We start from the raw sequence: 15887 nt of genomic DNA, 5'->3' as shown, positions 1-15887 counted from the left end.
CAGCGCCTGCCCCCGGACCCCATGGTCACACTTTCGCCCATGGGTGATTGAGGTCTCCCGGATGGCGGGGAAGGGGGCCCAAAGGAAAAAAAAGAAGTCGTCACTCCGTCGTAGGTAAAAGGATTAAAATCTTTATTTGCGCGTTTCGCTTCTTAAAGGAGAGGATCTAACAGTTTAAAAGGCAGCGCGGTCCAGCATTTGAAGACAAATTTCAGTAAAACCTGAAAATGATCAAGTTACCAACTTCACACTCTCCCTCGTAACAGCACACTATTCAGATCTAACTACCACAGCTAGACATACATCCGACAAGGATTCAGAAAGTTACATTAAGCAGGGGGTGAGATTTAATAAGTATTAAACGTATACACAGTTTACATGGGCGACTCCAAAAAAACCTGACAAGGCCTGAAAAGCCCTTTCAGATTTCCCTCAACCTTGCTGAAAGGCTGCTGTGCTATGTGACATACTGGAAGGGAAAGATGTACAACAGGCCCAGCTACCAGCACACAACACTTGTTTGCCCCACTAAGCAAGGGGTCCTTGCCAGTCAGCATAAAACAAGTCAAGCATCAGGGACTAGTCTGCAAAAGCTTAACCACATCAGCTACATGATATTGTGCTTGTTGCTGAGAGTTAAGAGAGGGGAAGTTTTCCTTCCACAAGTAAGACTCCTTTAACTCAAAAGTGTTTCCTTTTACTCTCCCGCCCCCCCAGCAAAATGCCACTCAGATTGCATTCCAAGTCCACCAGGACTGCTGTGTAACCAGTCTGTGTCCTGATGCATAGTTAAAACTGCCTGCCATAGTCTCCACCACCTCACTTCTATAGGAGGACCCAGCTGTAAAGCTGTCTCCATGTACAGCCACTACCTCCCCTCTAAAGATACACAGGTGGCCAGAGTGTTAAGACCACAGAAACATCATCAGTAATAGGGCCAAACTAAACAAAATGGGAAGTGTGTAGAGGAAATGCCATCCTTTCCCTTGTATGGCAGAACTAAGTTCTGAGTCTAGAACAAGACCAGTTACACAAGAAATTAAACAGATAAAAGGCCGAGGGCAATACTCTTAAATCCCATGATCTGACACCTGTAAGCTAGTCATCCTTCCCTCAGCCAACATCATAACTAATGAGAGGACCAAAAAACCACGACAGGGAGAGCTAATTTGGGGCATTGGTCTGTGCAGACCCTCTGCTTTCACAGGGCCATTCAGCAGCCAGAACATTTCGGACAACACAGAAGTTCAGTAACCCAAAGTAAAGCTAAATGAGCGACAGCTCTTCCCTCCCACCAAGCGCTTGCTGTTCTGCTTAGAAGAGGTTTCAGACTCTTGCATTTTGGCACTTCCTAAGAGCTGGTCCTTCCTGAGGGTCTGGGCAAGGCGGGCTGCTTTAAGTTCCCTGCAGGGGGGAGATGGAAGGAAGAAGAGAGGAAGAAAACCACATCATGCATGAATCCCCCATCCACTACAGAAGAAAGCTATAAACAATCTTGCATGAGAGGGTTACTGCATTGCTGGAGAGTGGTGCCTTTTGACCCCAGAGGGTGACATGAAGATTACTGCAGGTATCTCTAGAGTTTCTAATAAAGAACAGATCAGCTTTGAAGGTTTACCAAAGAAAACTATGCACCAGGTCACAAACAAACACCTAGACTGGCAGCAGTATGAAAAGTTCCTAGCTCAGTTTTCTTACATTGTTTCAGATATTTGTGATGGTGGAACTTAGATCAGTGCCACCTCATGCAGCACAAATACCTGACAAAGGCACATGCTGCTTTTCCATTGCCTTCCCCCCTGCTCCCTGTGATGTTTGCTGCTCTCCCAAAGCATATGCTCTTCTGTCTACATAGAAAACCTATTCCCCAGCTGACTGTTGCACCAAGAGGGTTAGTGGGGCAGTTCTTAGATCCCAGCACCTCAAAATATTACTGCAGTGAGAGGGGGCAAGGGGAAAGATGTTTGCTACCATCTGATATTTCCCTTCCTTCTCTGCTAGACCACTATCTTAGTGTAGTATCAATTCCTCATCTGCCAACTGGCAGTTGTATCAGTATTCTCCATCACCAGTGGTTGCAGTAAGCATGCAAGTTCACTGCTCTAATTTAGCCAACTCCCCAAAGCCCGGAGTGAACTACAGCTGCTTGCACAGAAGTCCCTGCTGCAGCCCCATCACTCTCCCAGCTTCAGGCACAGGAGCTCACTGGGTGTTTCTGCACGTTGGCTCTCCCAACACTACCACCCTACGTTCAAGCCTGGCGATGAGCACTTGTTGCGCCCGTGTCTTCTCTTCATGCCCAAGCGAGCCCTACCTTTCCAGCATGGCAGTCTTACATTTCTCCACATTCAGCTGCTTCTGGAGCTGCACAGCTTTGCCACGTGAAGGACGGAGAACTGGATGTTTAGTAAGAGCTGTGGCAGAAGGTCTTTCCACTGGATCAGGGTGGATCATGAGCTAGAAGGCAAAGGAGTTCAGCGTTTAACACTCCCTCTATAACATGCCAACTGGAAAAACCTCCATCTTGTCAAGACTACTTCCTCACCTTAAGGAGTTCAAGAAAGCAATGAGAAAGCTTCTGGGGGATCGGTGGGATATTGCCTTTGCGGATGTGGTGCCACATGGCCCCATTGTGAGGCAGCGGTGCTGTGCCAGCCGCTAGAGCTACAGTGAGTGCCAGAGCAAAGATGTCTGCCTTCGGCAAATCGCAGTATTGCTGCAGAGAGAAGATAAACAGTTACAGAAAGGGAACATCTTGCTTGCTATACTGAACAAAGATGTGTTGGGATACCTGTTCAAAAAGAAACAGCAGAACAAGTAGATGTATGACACTGCCTTCACCATCCCAGTTAGTAGTTTTCTCCTCTTTAGGATAAAAAGATTGCTAGCAGGTAGTATTGGTAACTAACACCACATTGGCTTTCACCCAGTCATGAGGAGCTTGCAGCCTACATTAGGATCACCGCAGCAAATCCAGAGGACAGCCTAACAAACATGTCCCTCCAGCCTCCACCACAAGGCAATGAGCTACTTGCCCAACTCAAACTAAAGACTGCATGTGATATATTGACCTACCAGTTCCTAAATCCTCTTGCAGCACAAAAAAAGATACTGTCACTTAAATACCCAAGTTGATGAACACATCCAAGCTGATTGTTACATACTGATTCCCTTTTTGTTCACTGGCCAGTGCAAAACTGCAGTTTAAGAGGTGTGTTGTGCCTCTCACTTCTCCACACTACCTGGTCAGTTCTTGTTGTATAAGGCATTTGTCTGGGTGCATATATTCCTCAGTGATCACATCCAGCAGTTTAATCTCAGCTGAGTGTGTAAATGAAACATCTCCAAACTGACAAATATTTTGTCCCATTCATCCCTTTCAGATGGAATAGTTGCAATAATCTAATGCTAAAGTTAGTTATAAAATATGTTAAATATTCATCTGACAAGACCCATGCCTATACTATTCTTAATAAAGTGTTAATTTCACTGGTTTCACAGCCAGACCAGACACAAGAAAGAGGAGATAAGGCAAGGAATACGCCAGACTAATATTTTCACTACAGTTGGTCTCTCCCCACTTGCTCACCACTCTGTTCTCACCGCCCTGTTCTCCCCACCACCCCACCAGCAGCTGTACCTCTTGCAAAATCTCATTGGCCAAAAACCGTCTGTCTCCTTCCTCCACCTGGGGGTTTGTTATTGATGTCACATGGCCGAGGTCACCTGAGACAAAGAATGAGCAACTGACGGAGCAAACTGATGTAGATCTCCTCCGTCAATAAAAGCCTGCATTTTATAGGCACCAACAGAGCAGTTAGGAAATACTGAGTAAGAGGGCAATCTTGCTCCTGCTCAGGAATCTGGACTTGGAAACAGGCACATGAGTTTTCTAGGACTTGTCTTCTTAGAGGAATTACTTCTGGTAAATAGCAGAGGCATTCAGGATTATGCCATCAGTTTTGTATGCAAGTCTCTTCAGCCAGCAGGACAGAGCAATATCAAGCAGTAATGAGCAGCCCTAATCTTAGGTCAGTTGTAAAATCGCTAAAACCTACCAATCTTATACACCACACCAGAAGAGAATTCGTCTTCACTGTCACTCTCTTCCTGCCCAGCAGGGCCTGCAACTGCCAGCTTGTGACAGATGAAGATATTACCTGCAAGACAGTGAAGTTTAGCAACAGTGTGATAGCAGCAGCCAGACTGCAGCGGCCTGATGACTCTGTAAAAATCCCACCTGTCAAGCTGGTTAAGTTTTGCAGCTAGAGAAACTATGCACATGCTTCCCACCCATTAGTCTGCTTTCTGCCCAGCTCACCTTTTCCGCAGTACAGCTAACAGAACCCAGTTGTATCTTGTGCATAAACATCCTAGTGCAATCAACTTTTCTGCCCCTCCCTCTGCCCTGCCAGCTAGAAGCATGATTTCATCAGGGAAAAAGAAGTTCCACTGTAAGGATGTAACTATGACTGTGGCAAGGGAGCATTGCTCTGGAGTGCCCATCCTCAGCTGCAGAGGAGAAAGCTTGTTACTATTTTTTGCAGGAACTTAATCCCTCAGGCTAGGTACAATAAATATTCACTTCTCACTCCAGCTCTCACATACAAAGGTCAAGTGTTGTGCAACAAGACAGCAGCAAATAAGGAAGTCCCCATCTTCATTAGCAGCCCTACTTGCTCCACCAGTATGAAAGTGATTCCCATAAGTCAGGATTATAAAGATCATGAGACAGAAGTAAAATGCTGCCAACTATCAGAGAAGGCTTAGTTTTAGAGCAGCAGTAGTGGCAAGATTAAAAAAAAACCCACAAAACATCTACTTTTTAGTGAAAGATCCTCTTTCCTTTGAAGCACTGTAATAGGTCCAGTCAGAAGGACCTATTACAGGTACTACCCCTGGAGGGTCACTTGAAGGACCCTAAAGGAGGGCATTATACTTACTAGGTTTGATATCCAGGTGCACAAGGCCAGAGTTGTGGATGTATTTTAGCCCCATAGAGACTTGTAACAATATTTCTTTCAGCTCTGCTTCTAGGAAATACTGGCCAAGCTTTGCATTTTCCAGCAACACATCTTGGAGACTCCCACCTGGGTGAAAACAGCCAGTCTGAGACCTGACAACGATTTTATGGGGCAGCATGTTTGAAACATCATAGTAGAAACTATTGCCCAGAGCATTTGCAGTTTTGCTAGTGACAAACCCCAACCAGACCCAGCTATATATGCTCTAGTGATCAAACTTAGACATCACCATTTGGCTTCACCCTTTCCATTGCCTTGGAGCAACCTGCCTCGTGCTTGCCAAGGACTGAGCAACTGCAGTTCTACCTACAGCACCAGAAGGGCTGACCTGGTAGTGATGCTGCTGCTGCAAGTGAACAGTGGAAAAATTAACTGCTTTTGCCATGCTTACAGGCAGAAAGCAGGTATATGAATGGTGGAGGAAGGAAATTAAGCTCCCACTAGCAGATTTTTGATTGAAGAATGTAACATTTGACACAGAAACAGAGTTTTGTGGGTCTCCATTAAGGCACTCTGGCTATGTCAGGACTAGCAAATACACCGGCCTCTCTCCCCATCAGCCTGCTTTTCACCAATTCTGTAGTCTCAGATGTTCAACCACTAGAACACAGGAAATGCATCAATGCTGCAGCAACAATCACCACATTTCATGGTTACCTACACCAGGTTTGAAGATACCTCTCCAAACAGCTATCACCACTGAGCACTGAGCCTCAAGACTGCAGGAGCAGTTGAAAGAGGAGAACTACATATTTGCCTTCAGTAGCCAGAGGTGTCTCTTCCAATGTCTCCCAAACAGTGGTATGGCCAAGGGCAAACCCAAGCAAGAGTGTACCATCCTGCCTGCAGCACCCCATTTACAGTTTACTTCGTTAATTAGCTCTGTTTCTCTGCAGCTGTCAAGCCCTTTCTTCTAGTCAAGATGCAAGGTACCTTCATCTCAACCAGGTAGCCACTCTTGAAAGTGGCTCCCTTTCATTAGAAGAGTTCGTTTCCAAGATATATGGCACTTAAGTTCACTGCTCTTGAGTCACTCATATCAGGTTTTACCCAGGCAGTTCCAGACACAGCTCTCAGCACCGGCAGGCATGAGGAATACTTTTCCAGGCCAGCCAACATAGAGGAAGAGTTTTAAAATCCCACAAATTAGATGGTAGAATCATAAAATCATTGGAAAAGATTCTTTGGAAAAGACCTTAAGATCATCAAGTCCAACTTGGGTATTCACTATTTATAAGACAATGGCACCAGAGTTTTGTCTAAATATTATGAGCCCTTATTGGATTCTCCATGGTACCATAGCTCCAGTGCAGTTTGTTTTTGTTGTAAGCAAAAACATCACATATTTAAGTACAAGGGAAGGTAACTGCACCCATCCCGAGGTCTCAGCCTTTAATGATGTCACAGCTCTTACCATTGCAGTGTTCATTTTGGATAATCATGTGATCATCCTCTGCCCATGCCGAGTAGTAGCGCACAACATGGGGGTGGTGTCCAAGGACAGCATGAGCATAAACCTCGCGCAGTGCCAGCTGCCTAGAGAAGCACGCACAGAAAAAGCAGTGGTGACAGGGTGCCAGGGACATAAGAGGAGCCCTGGTTTGCAGCCTGGCTTGAGAAAAGAAAAGCAGAGGTGTTTAGGACTTTCTCTTGGATTTTGGCAGATGGACTGACTCTCACAGCTGCTGAAGCAAAACCTGCCCTTGCTCAAATGTGCTGCGCAGCTCTCAAAAAAAAAATCACTGAGCAAGTCTTCTGTTAAAGAGGCAAAGACAGCTTCAAAGACTTTGCTTTATCAGGCAGGACAACACTAGCTGGTCAATATAGATATGAGCAGTGCTGATGGACTGACTCTCACAGCTGCTGAAGCAAAACCTGCCCTTGCTCAAATGTGCTGCGCAGCTCTCAAAAAAAAAATCACTGAGCAAGTCTTCTGTTAAAAAGGCAAAGACAGCTTCAAAGACTTTGCTTTATCAGGCAGCTGGTCACACTGCTGGTCAATATATATATAACCAATTTATATATAACTATGTTATATATAAATATAACACTAGCTGGTCAATATAGATATAAGCAGTGCTGGCTGCACAGCAGGGAAGGGACATACCACAAATGAACAATTTCAGTTATTATTTTAAAGAGGCTGGCTGCATGGCAACCTGAGGAGTTCAGGTAAGCTGTCATCTCACTTTGCAATGCATGTGGCTTCTTCCCCTTCTCAGACATTTATATCCAGTAGTCCTGAAGTAGTAACTTCCCCCACTCTCCCAACTGTTACTTGGGAGTGCAACAACAGCCAGTTTTTGCTCATGCCACCCTTCAGATACCTTTAGATCCACACTCCCTCCTTCCCCATCGCACCTCCCAAGAACATGCCCATCATTTCAACTGGCAGTTTCTAGCTAGCACACTCACTCATCTGAGGATCCTGCCAGAGGCCTTTTGGAGCGTTTGATGGCATAAACACATCCATCAAGGCGTTTGATGCACTTGTAGACAGAGCCAAATTCCCCCACACCAATTTTTTCTAGTTCCAGAAACTCCTTCTTGTAGCGGGAAACCATATTGCTCTCTTTCAGAGGATATCTCTATAAGGTCACAAAAACAGCAGAAACAAATATGAGTTGAAAGACTTAGATAATAACATCTGTCATGTTTTTAGACCCGTGTAGCACTTGCTCTCAAGAGCACCCATGTTGCTCCCTCTCCCATTCCGGATGTTCATCCGGGCATGCTTGCAGGTATGCTGACAGTTCTTCTTTAAACACTACCTTTCACTTAGGCATGTTGGGTTTTTTTCTGACCACATAACAAAGGCCATCTTGGCCTGGTTTGTCTAAATTGGTTGGTTTTTTTGGTTTTTTTTTTTTTTTTAAATCATGACTTGCTAGCCATAGAGGTAGAAATTGCAGTGAAGGGAAACTGTAGTTTAGTTGGCTGTATGTGCCTAAGCCTCCTTGGGTTACTACCATCACACCTCTTGGCAGCCCTGCCCAGTTCCTAGACCCATGGCTGATGGAGTCAATCAGGGATGAACAGCAAGCAACAACAAAATACATGTCTTTTGCCCAGCTACTGCAGACTTGAGAAGACCTGTTACCAGCCTTGGTAGGTGGAAGTCCAGTACCTCTGAATTTGCCAGACTCGCATAGCAAGGCTGTGTTTAAATAAGAGCTATTGCCTATTTTGAGCTCAGGAGAGAAGCTTGGTGTGTTGGCTTAATGTGGTCCCAGCTGTGTAAGAGCTGCTTCGCTCTGGCAGCTAAGGTTGCTTGCAGCAAGGACATTCAGCATCAGTTCAGGCTTTCAGCAGGTTTGAAGCACCAGCTGTTGACTGATGGCAGATTAGTGGGTTTCAGTGCATCTGCTTGTATTCCCAGCGATTTCTAACTGGGAGCCACTTTTCCACAAAGGGCTGAAAGCCTGCAGAACAGTTGGAACATGATTATTGCTACAGTAATGGTCACTAGGGAAATAGGAGCTGCTGGTACTGCTTGTAGAGTGATGTCTACTGGCAGGAGAGAGAGGTAAAGAAGGAAGAGAATGGACCAAGTGATTTTTCTCCATTCTCCTGCATCCCTTACAGGGGCAGTGGCTCACGTTACATGGTGGTTTCCACAGAAACCACTCCTGCACTTGCTGTAGAATATAGTGTATGACCTTAAAGGGTAGAGGTAAAGAGTTGGTCCTCATAACCAGTAAGATGTGGCCCATATGAAACAGCAGCCCTTCACAACAGGTCATGTTTCATAATGCACCTATATTACAGTTTTATACCTGTATTATATGCTTATTCTAATCAGCACTGGAGCAGAATAATATTTCTATAAGTCACAAGTTATTTGAGGCTTTCTTCTAGGTAAAACAATAATTGTGGTAACCCTGGATGTTACCTGGTAGCAGATTTTTTCTGCAGCTGTAGTTTTTCCAGAGAGACCAGTTTTTCTGCAATACCAGTCTTCTCGGCTAGAGGGTACCATTATTCTTCCAGTAAGCCTAATCAATTCACAATTATAATGAACAATTCTACCTACCTGCACAAGACAAGATACTTCCTTCGAGAGGTTGCTCAGGAAAATTGAGATTTTTACCTCATCTGAACACAGGTATTTAATTCAGGCTTGGCTTGCTTTCCAGAAGCCAGTTGGATGAGTAGCTTCCCCGCAGATAAAACCGGGAAGAAGGAAGGAGGATGCAGGATGCAGGTTCCCACACCAGCTTCCCAGTTCTGCCAGCAGAGCAGAGACCTCGCACCCTGCCCTGCGCAGTCAGGCCAACACACCCCGCCACCAAGGTTTGCCAGCAAAGCACAGATATCAGCAACAGCAAGAGAACTTGGTTTTGAGCTTTAAGAGAGTGTTGGCTGTCCTGTAGCTATGTAAGCCATGGTGGGGCCTCCCCTTGGACCCCAAGGCACTCAGACATCCCCCAGCTGGACATTTTCCTACTGAAAGAGAGTACAAAATTTGCTGCCTTGCTTCAGGAGCCTGCCATTGCGACTACTGCAGGTGAACCTCTGCCCTCAGTACTTAACCACATCAGAGCCGTTCAACTCAGTCTTTGTGTGTTCACAGTGCAGGACCATATATTATTTGCAATACAGAAGCCGTATTCTATTCACATCCAAAGATGATCAGTACACTGATTCACAGGAACAGCAGTAGTCCTGCTTTTTTCAAATCACAAAGGTACAGTCACTATCTATGCTAAGTCAATAACATAGTAACACCGTTCCCCTGAGGAACCCAAATTGTATTATATTTCCTAGAAAGACCTCCTGACGAAAATCAGTGAGTAATCCTAAAGTTTACTTGTCAAAGTTTCAGATCTGCTTTAATACAAGTTTCCTTTAGAAATAGGAACAATTTCCAAGTTTGTCATCTCAAACAAATGTTAACATAAAACATTCAGCTTGGAATTATCCTGTCATAGGTATTTGTCCCCTGTCATGATGCCATGATTTATACTCCAATAGCAGGTTAAATTTCATCATATACCAAATCTTTACAAGCATCTTATCCTCTCTGTGGGGGGAAATACACACACACTCACCTTTGTAGGTACCTCCTGTTTTATCTGGTTTCTTGGATCAGGATTCTTCCTATAACAGAAGTTTAGGAAAGTCTGGATGTATCATTTCAGTGCAGCAATCCAACCGAGATTTGAAATGAAAACATTTTTCAAAACAATCTCCAAACCTTGCTTCACAGTTTAACTAAAGACTTATTTTGTAGAATGTTAATACACAATTAGTTTCTAGTTGAGGCCTTAAAGACTGTAGTCCCTGGCTAGGATGTCTGTTTCCATTCAGAAAGGCTCCACATACTAACTTCAGTAGTGCCCACAGGACAGAGTAGCATGATTCAGAGGCATCATTCTCCTGGCCACCTTAATTACTGGTGAAGCTACATGGGAGATGACCTTGCACAACCACCTCCTAGTGAAGGAGAGAACTGCCCCACGGTGCTCTCAAGGGGGATACACCAACTGTTATGGTTGAGGCTATAAAGGAAGCTGAATGTCATTGTAATACACAGGTATTTGACTAAGTTTGTGTCTTGGTTAATCCAGACCAGATCCAGAACTTTGGCAGGTCAGCAGTAGCCTGCACCCATCTTAAAAGCTGTATGATATGCAAACATGCACATAATTTCTTTAGAGTTGTAGGTGTGTGCATAACTCAATCAAGCTCCACTCTACCCACATTCAAGAAAGAATGAGGTACAATTTTCTCCTACAGCCGTAGCATTGAGGTTAGCTGTTGATCTCCTGCTTACATTTCTGAACAAAGGAAGTTACTATGTTTGTATTTCTATTACCTTCATGTGTCTGCTAATGTTTGTTCTGCACCAATGAATACTAGGGAAGTGAATGATTCATTCTTAGCAAATAAGTCCAGGTACTAAACATCTCCATCAGTACTTATCTCCTTCAAACAGTCTCCTTCCATCCTGTTATTTAAGAGTCGTTCACTTACAGCCCTCCTCTGGTCTTCTGCTTGCCATTAGGAAGAAAGAGCATTTGTCGATATGACTCTGGTGTAAAGGGATTAATGTTGACAAGAGAAGCTTGGGTAGAGTCATCCGAGTCAGCACCAGGAGTAAATCTCAGATGTCGGAAGCCTTTGGGTGGGACCTTTGTCCCAGATGAAGGAAAAGCTGTCTTTGACAACAGGCTCTGTATTAAGGAAAAAATAGATGTCAGATAAACCAGCAAAATGTTTTTTGGTTCCTGCTGTCAGAATAAAGTCTTTGCTCTCCTGCAAATCAAGGAGAACTCAGCTCTCTTCTTCAGGATAGCTGAATCATGAAAACCCTGCACCCCTAATTTAGTCCTGACAGTTTTCTTCTCCTTTCATGAAGTATTACATTCTTTACTAAGCCCTTTCAGACTCTATTCCCTGCTTACTTGGGTGAGGCCTGAAGAGCCATTTTGGCAAGCACAGTCCTCAAGAGGAGCCAGCTGCTCATCTTTCCCACCTACAGAGACACACCAATCAAGTCATATGTTGCACTAACATGGAAGACCCAGTTCTGTCAAGCATGGACTGTTGCATCAGTTTGGTCAGGACAGGTTTGTAAAGAGATGAGCTAGAACATCACCCAAGTTTCCTTTCAGTTCTTCCTCAGCAATAAGCAGCATTAGTATAAGGGAAGTTGGCAAATATCTTTTTATATGGCTACTGTCAAAGTGACCAGAAAACAGTTCGCCTGGAGCAGAAAAAACAGTTTCAGAAATTTAAGTTCAGAAGGAACCTCTGGATCTTTCATAGTTCATCTTTCCACAGAAGACAGGCCATTGGGTTTCACCTACTAATCCAAAACCTTGGGCTGAGCAAGAGTCTTGGGTTGAGTCTTGATCTGAAGAGAGAAAAATCTACTTATTTTCCATGATTTGATCCCTTCAGTAACCTATAAGCTTTTTGAAATACAAGTTTGTTTTTTACTTGTTTCAGCTTAAAGAGAGTGATGTAAGGTCTAAAAGGGTTTTTAATGTATCTTTTTCTTCTAGTTAAAAGCCCTTCAAGAACCCAGAACTCTCCCTGTCATGAAGATGAAGATATTTCTATATCTTTTTGAGCCAACAGTGGTCTTGCTCTTGCAAGTGGCGATGTGGCTCCAGGATTGTATCTAGATTTCTTCCCCCCTCTCATTGAAAGTTTTTGAGGATAAAAAAACCCTAGAGCTGCATGCAGTATCCTGCATGCACCTAATTGATGCTACACTCACGGATATAGCTACTTCTGGGACATCCCTCTGTTTCTATACTGTACTTGGAAGTTCAGATACTGGTTTACTATGACCCTGAAAGTGCTTCTTGATCACTTTCTCAAGCTCTAGTCCATGCCTCCTTGCTCTTTGATGGAAAAGTCCTGCATATGCATATATATTAAAACAGTATATGTCCAAGCTAAATTTACCCAGCAGCCTAGAAGCTCTGTAGAACAGTGGCTGTGTTCTAGTCTAGCCACAAGTCAAGAAAGGGATCTAAAAATACCATTGCAGTCTGATGTTGTATGCATGCAATTCCCAACTGCTCTACTAGGGCTCTATTTTTTAATCAAGCAGACCTGTCTCCTGTAACATCATCTGAGAGCAACCGCTACCATACAGTGTAAGGCAGCTACCATAACTCGCTCCAGCAATCTGTTCCAGGATTGGTAAGTCTGCAAAATACAACCATCTTCCTCCTCTGCCATGTGTCCTAGCTGGGGCTCCAGTGCTCATCTGTCTGCAGTTAGATGTGGCACTACTGTCTTACCCTTTCTCTTGCCTCCAAACATTCCAAGGTCAATGCTCCCAGCCTCATTTATAAACAGATTTAGGCCCTTTAGAGCCCACCTTTTGCAGCATGCTTGGAAGCCAAGACCTTTCTCCCAGAAGACAAAGGAAAAGAAATTGTCGATTTAGTGCAATTGCTGCTCATGGACTACAAGGTGACAAACCCCAGGCAGCAAGTCTTGAAGCATCCAGCCAACATGTTATCTACACAAGAGCACACACTAAAAGCACCCTGCACTACTTCCAGGCCATCCGGTCTGGAAGAGATTCTAGACCTCTCACCATTTTCAGGTGAGATTTGGGGAGATTTCTTACAAATAGTCATTGCAGGAAATTCTTGGAGTGGTACCATTTAAAGCTGCTTTCCCCTAGAGAGCATCAAGCTATTCCTCAGTAAATATGGCCACACAGTTGGTCATATGTGGCCATAGAATCATCCTTCGCTCCACATAATCAGGTTTCTGGAGGGGGACAGAAGTCAAATCATAGCTCTGAAGTACTAAAGGGACTGATCTTCTGTGACCACTTAAGCAAAGGAACAACCAGTCTATCAGTAGAGCAAGAATATTGAGAGAGGACTGAAAGCTACATTTCATTGCAAGTCTTGACTGCTAGAAACCAGTGCACAAAACAGAAGTTATCTAGGAACAGAGAAGCTGACACCAAGTCTCCACTTGTGCTTACAGAAGACAAAAGCAGTTGTTATTACATTCTAGTCAAGAAGTTTCACAGAAAATAGAAAAAAAGGCATCATTCTATGAGGATTCTCTCATCTATCATTGAGGAACTCTCTCAAGTAGATAAGTTACGTTTTAGGACAGTGACATAAGGGAAGACAGGCTAGCCTTCCTTCACAAGCATACATTGTTTTGTTACCCCTTCCACAGCGGATTTGCTACCCTGAGAACAAAGTCCTGCGCTTCCCCCAAATTCACTGAGCAGCTCAGTTTCACACAAAAAGAGTATCCGTGTCACTGGACAAGCAGCTGGTTGGAGGCGATCCAAACATGCCAGACAAATTATACCCCAACCACAATGCCATTTCCAACTTTCTCTTTCAAGAGAAAATCCACTTGCATCCAAAAATGTGCTGAACAGAGCAATCAGGGCAGCTGCCTGTCTCCAAGCTCCCCCTGGAATGATGAGCTCCTTGAGGAGAGATGCATTTATCCCTCTGGGAGCACAGTGAACACCTCCTACAGAGAGGCTACAGATGTCCACTCCTCTAAGCAGAGTGTGAGGGGCACAGGGGCAGCCAAGGCACATGGTTGCTTGCTTGTTTTGTTTTTTGTTAGACTGGCCCAATGCCAACTACTTGGTTTTAACAAAGCTGGAAAGAGTCAAGACACTTTCTCCCATACACAGGTTTATTCACACTCACAGAATAACACTTCAATAGCTAAGGAGCTAATGGTCCAGGTTTCTAAGGGAAGAGTAGATGCTGACAACAGTAGCATTAAAAAAATGCTTTCCAGAGAGCTAACAACAGATCTCCTCACCACCCACACAGTGATGCCCGAGACTCTGCCTGCTCAGACACAGAGTTGATACGTGCCATTACCTTGGGAGTGTGTGGTGTGTCACACAGCTGCAGCTTTTTCCAGGTGATGTGTAGTGGTGTCTCGGCATTACCCTGGCTCTCTCTCACAGCTGGGGAAGACTTCAGGGTGGGACTCATCCAGGCTTTTGTCCTGCTCAGGAAAATCTCACTAAGCTTTCTCTGAGGGGTTACTTGCAGAGGACTGCTCCCTTGCCACTTCTGGAACTCGCAGCTCCTGGCAGGGCTTGAGTTCAGGGCATCCTCCTCATGTATGCTTCTGTCTTCACTCTCTTCACCACAACTGGAAAAATCCAGTCGCTGAATGAATTCATCGCTGTTGTCCCAGTCATCCATGTCACCATATGAACCAGAACAGGTAGAGCCGATACTGGCCTGCTTTGTTAGAGGGAGATGGGCAGAGGGAGAAGATAGCATTATTTACACAGGCAGACTAACCACCCTCTTCCCTGCCTTATCAAAGGCATTAGTTCTACTCACCAAAGTCCCCCACCCCAATCCCACATACACAGAAGCCGCAATCTCTCATAGATGTCATTTGATGGCATTGGTTAAGGAAAAGTACCCCAGAATTAGCAGATACAAATTCATTCAGTTACTAGTCATTTAACAACAACAGAATCTGCTTTTCACTTTATTGGTGCAAGTCAGACACAACTCAGAAGTCACTGCCTTTCCCAGTAATCCTCCAAGGCATCTTCTCCACCACTATTTCCATCACACATGGAAATAGAGCAATCAATTCCTTAAAGAACACCACACACCAGCCCTCCCCTCATCCTTTTCTACCTTGAATTTCCTCAACAAGAGAAAAAGAACCCATGCTACATACAGCTGTAAAAGCAGAGGGTGCCCCAAGCAGTTACCAGGTAACCTACAGGGCAGCCTTCTCCTGCCCTGGCACACTTATAATGGCCCCACACACCTGGGCCCTTGCTAATGGGAAACATCTGGAGCTCAGCAGCACCTGTGCACAGTTGCCGGTGCTTGGGAAAGTTGCTGGCTGAGGGGGTTTGCTGTGGATGTGGATTTGCTGTGCCTGCAACCAGCTCTGCAGGGAGCCAGGGCTCCCTCTGAGTCATCTCCTTGCTTCTGCATGCTCTTCCCTCCTCCGGTTCCGGGGCCTATGGGCGGGTGATGTTTGCTGACAGCCAGTCTGCTCCGTGTTAATCCCATCAGAGATGCAGTTTTTGTGGGCTTTATTTGTGTAAGTGATTAGTCTTGTGATGATGGGGCCCTGTGCATCCTTCTTTTAATTCTGAATTTCCCTTCCTGCATTTACATGTGTGTTAGTTTAGACAAGCATTGCAGCCTACACGGAAAGGTTAGCAGCCTACTCTCCTACTTCAGGAGAGAGTTATGGACCATACACAGGTCTTTGTATGGGTTCCCATCTGGAGGTTAGAAGAGAGAGGAGGGAGAATCTGGCTGCGTCGGTGGGCAGCCCTGCAGGTAACATCACTCTGTTGCTCACCGGCAGTGGGTCAATGTCTCCTCTCGCACGCCCCTCTGTAAAAAACGGGAA

General features: G+C 44.8%; 1 protein-coding gene across 1 annotated transcript; it reads right to left on the bottom strand.

The window, feature by feature from the left end:
- Nucleotides 1-1247: 1247 nt before the first annotated feature.
- WEE2 (WEE1 homolog 2 (S. pombe)) lies at nt 1248-14701 on the bottom strand. Its single transcript, XM_010284653.1, has 11 exons — nt 14366-14701; nt 11001-11200; nt 10076-10124; nt 7440-7612; nt 6439-6560; nt 4944-5090; nt 4059-4160; nt 3641-3726; nt 2546-2716; nt 2315-2457; nt 1248-1404 (listed from the first exon to the last, which is right to left on the bottom strand). The coding sequence occupies exons 1-11, from the start codon at nt 14696-14698 to the stop codon at nt 1248-1250; spliced, it is 1683 nt and encodes a 560-aa protein (XP_010282955.1). The 5' UTR covers nt 14699-14701.
- Between the last annotated feature and the right edge of the window lie 1186 nt (nt 14702-15887).

The sequence above is a fragment of the Phaethon lepturus genome, unplaced genomic scaffold (assembly GCF_000687285.1).
Source record: "Phaethon lepturus isolate BGI_N335 unplaced genomic scaffold, ASM68728v1 scaffold31933, whole genome shotgun sequence".
NCBI classification, from domain to species: domain Eukaryota; kingdom Metazoa; phylum Chordata; class Aves; order Phaethontiformes; family Phaethontidae; genus Phaethon; species Phaethon lepturus.
Note: the sequence above shows the minus strand (reverse complement) of the source record. Positions and strands in the feature narration are given on the sequence as shown.